Source organism: Trypanosoma equiperdum (assembly GCF_001457755.1).
Source record: "Trypanosoma equiperdum strain OVI genome assembly, contig: ctg_1983, whole genome shotgun sequence".
Taxonomy (NCBI): Eukaryota; Euglenozoa; class Kinetoplastea; order Trypanosomatida; family Trypanosomatidae; genus Trypanosoma; species Trypanosoma equiperdum.
The window spans coordinates 211-4,195 of NW_027124041.1; the positions used below are offsets into that span (position 1 = coordinate 211).

General features: G+C 45.1%; 2 protein-coding genes across 2 annotated transcripts; both read right to left on the minus strand.

Annotated features, from left to right (window-relative positions):
- Positions 1-476: 476 nt before the first annotated feature.
- Positions 477-1,289, minus strand: TEOVI_000917400 (pyrroline-5-carboxylate reductase, putative; the record flags this gene model as incomplete). Its single annotated transcript, XM_067223842.1, has 1 exon — positions 477-1,289. One exon carries the CDS (start codon positions 1,287-1,289, stop codon positions 477-479), a length of 813 nt encoding a protein of 270 aa, XP_067079943.1.
- A 926-nt stretch (positions 1,290-2,215) lies between these two features.
- On the minus strand, positions 2,216-3,673 carry TEOVI_000917500 (uncharacterized protein; the record flags this gene model as incomplete). The annotated part of the gene is made up of 1 exon (XM_067223843.1): positions 2,216-3,673. The coding sequence occupies one exon, from the start codon at positions 3,671-3,673 to the stop codon at positions 2,216-2,218; it is 1,458 nt and encodes a 485-aa protein (XP_067079944.1).
- Between the last annotated feature and the right edge of the window lie 312 nt (positions 3,674-3,985).

The window sequence follows — 3,985 nt, forward strand, 5'->3', positions numbered from 1 at the left end:
TTGTCGATGGAACGGGATAAATGACAGTCAACACCAATAAGAAACAGTTACGGAGAGGCGACAAATCACACAAACAAGAAAACCAAAAAAGAAAAAGAAAAAAAGAAGAAGCAAGCGAGGCAACGAAGGAAAAAAGGAGGAAGAAGGAAAAAAAAGAGGATGACTTTAATAAAAGTGACATATAAAAGGCGTTTCGGTACATTTCAATAGGGGAACATCTCGGGGAAAAGATGCTCCTACACACAAACTCCCAGAGAATTTGTGAGAGATTAGAAAGCATAAAGAAGAAGCAACAACGAGAATTATTGGCACATCTTTTTTTTTCCTTTTGCGCAGCCCACGCTGTTTCGAGCCACACAGTCATTCACAGACGCAAGCGCATGTACGAATGTTCGACCCGCCAAAACAAACAAACAAACAAATAAATAATAATTATAATAGTAATAACACAAAAATAACAGACAACATGTAACCATTTAATTCAATCCCTTCTCAAGTTCCTTTGACTTATCGGTACACGCAATCATTGCTTCAATGACAGCAGACCTCATTCCACCCTTCTCAAGTATCCGTACAGCCTCAATAGTTACTCCTCCAGGTGAGCAAACCATATCTTTCAATTGTGCAGGAGACATGTCACACTTTTGAAGCATTATCGCAGATCCTAATACCGCTTGAGCCGCTAATTCATACGCTTGTGCGCGAGGCAAACCACCATGAACTGCCGCATCGGCCATTGCTTCCATAAACATGAACACATACGCCGGTGACGCACCTGCGACGCTGCTCACGGCAGGAATTTGTGACTCTAAAACCTCTACAACAATACCAATGGTGCGGAAGAGCTGAAATATTGTTTCCTTTTCAGAAGCCGTCACGTGTGCGTTGGAAGTGATGGATGTCACACCGGCACCGACACGTGTGGGAAGGTTTGGCATAGTGCGCACAATTTTGCGTGCCTCCGACCCGAGTGCCTTTTCCATCGAGGCGATAGAAATTGCAGCAGCGACCGATACAATAATTTTATTTGCCGTTACACTCGACTGAATACTTGCAAGTAATTCACAGACAACTTTTGGTTTGACGCCGATGACTATCACATCGGCGTACGCGGCAGCATCAGTAGCGCTTTGGGCTCCTCCCACACCATAACGCTCGCAAAGCCGATCCACAGTAGCTTTTGTACGGTTAAAAACGCGGATAGACTCGGGTGGGTACTGTTTGCTTTGAATAAGTCCACCTAAGATGCATTCGCCCATGTTGCCACATCCAATAAATGATATCTTCATTATTGTAACGGATTTCGTATGACAATTATCCTTTTCCTTTTTTTGTGTGTGTGCGTGTGTGTAATTACCTCCTTGACCCTTGATATAAGTTTGAACGAACAACAACACAAAGTCGAGCGCCAAATAAAACACCTCACTCACACATATAGAACCATCCCAGACACATTTGCACAAAAACAAGAAGCAATATAGATACGATCTTATATATATATATATATTTTTTAATTTATATATTTTCACACAAATGTGTGCTTCCCCAAGGGGAGGGAGCATTTGGTTTAAATAAAATAGAACAAAAGAGGAAGCACAAAATGTAAAGAACATATTGCACATCAGGAGGCAAAATAAACAATTAAGGTGAACTCCCCCCTCCCCTTTCCGTTTGTCTTCTATGTTCCTTTCTTTTTTTTTCCCCCTTTCTCCACACCTCCTCCATACACACACTTCCCCCATCCCTACAAAATGCATCAGGGCAAGGTTCAATTTGCATACACCCACGCACCTGTCTGTACACATGCCCATACCTCCCCAACCTATTCATTTTATTTCTCACGAATTGCGCATACATAAGAGGGGTTGTGTGAAAATACAAATGCATATCAGCAACAAGATATTGTCCATATATTTATTCCACACTTGGTTTGTAACCGCATGTCTTTTCTCTCCCACTTAAAAAGTACGTTCTTTCCGCCAAGGTGTTAGAAAGCACAAAAGTGTTAAATCGTGATCACAAGGTGCCACAGAAGCTAACAGCAAGTGCAGTAAATATTTTCAATGAACACAAGCGCTAAATTGCCAGGACACAAGCTGCACCGGAGGGGGGGGGCATTCAAACAAAGAAATAGAACAGAGACGCGAATGCAATCAAGAGGTGACTCCTCTTCTTCCTTAAAGTCAAGTCATAAAACCGTTGCGAGCTCCAAACTTTAATTTCGTTGACTTACATTTGTAGCGGTTGGTTTCGGGGGACGCCAGGAAGGCGTTCGTAAGTAAGAAAGAGGGTCCAATGGATCTGGTTGTGCCAAAGCCCGCTGAAACACCTCCGTCGCCGTCTGCACGATATGAAACGGTGGAGCTACAGTAGGATCACCCTGACACTTCCATGAAAGTGCTTTTTTATTCCCCGAAAGTTCCTCCCCGGCATCGTGTGGAGACCTGGCGGATGAGGTGGTCCAGCCACGACGACCTGCACGGCTAACACCACCCGCCATGGCGCGGCTCAAGCGCCCCATAAGTAGCACAGCTTTAGCACGGTTTTCGTGAATCTCATCTTTGTCCTCCCTAACTTTATTAACAGCGGCCCCAAGGTCTGTATTAAAAAGGTGATCGCGCGTCATACCGGTGAAGTCATCAATAATCTCGTCACCATTGGCGAGTACGGTGCCCTCCAGTTCACCTTGGATGGGAAAACTCAGCAAGATATCGAGTGCGGCAGTACGGAGTTCGTACGGCGCAAGCTCACGCCGTTCAAAGTCGTATAACCATGTACTTAGCTCCTGCAAAATACCGTTTTCGATTAGATACCGCTGAAGCACACGACAATGGGCATACGCAGCAACACGGTCACAGATGCGGACACGTTGCAACGGTGGTTCGTTCCCAGCCATAGCACACTTATCATCTACCCGCGCTTTCCGCATCGCGTCTACCACTGCAGCGGCCCTTTTGTTCAACAAATTCTGCTGCGCCTCCACGGACAGCTTTTTTGGCCGCGCACCATTCGTTGTTGTACTACTCAGCTGAGTGCCCTTTTTGGTGCCCTTGCGAGTCCGATTCTCCAGCACGTCGCTTCGGTAATCCTGCTGAAAGGAATCCAACAACTCCGAGGATGAAGCCTGGTTTGTGTCAGCGATACCCTCGTCCACTAAACGATAATCGGTACGAGAACTTTTCCGCCTGCGCTTCTCCCTGGAATGTCGCACACCATCTTTAGTGTCAAATCCCTCATAGACTTCAACATCAGCAGAATAATGTTCGATGTCATCCCTATTGCGTTTGGACTTCCGACTGCCACGCTTCCCTTCCTTAGTTTTGTGCGTGCTCCTCCTACTCTTGGATCTTTTTCTTGGTTTACCTCTTCTATCATCTTCGCCTCCGTGTGCCCGGTGCAACCGACGCTGCAGTTTTTTCCACCGTTTGTACACCTCGGGACCAAACTCTTTGGCATCCGCTTTGTTCTGAATAAAACGCAACTCATCATCTGTAGGTGTCTGGACTGCTTCACTACTAGCAGCAGCACCACGGTCACCAATCCCAACCACCTCCGTCTCGTCATCATTTTCAATACTTAAGTTTAGAGGCCGGTCTCCTTCTTCACCCACTTCACTGTTTTCACCACCGGATGACAAAAGCAGATCCAACACGTCATCGTCATCACCACTCATCTTTCTCTCTCTCGCTTACACGCACACACACACACAAACAAACAAACAAATCTGTGAGAATTACTGCTGTTACTCTTTTTTCCCCCCTTTTTTTACGCCTCTGCACCTGAGATAGTTCGCTTACCTATCCCTTTTCTCCCAATACTTAAATGTTTTGCTTCTGTCGCTGCCGATTTAGACGTCTGTGGGGCTGGGATTTTGTTTTTCCCTTCCTTTACTTCCACGCAAAATTTATTTTGTAGTTTTATGAATGTTCTATCGTCCGATTATTAAATGCAACTATGTATATAGTATATTTGAAAGCTTTTTTTT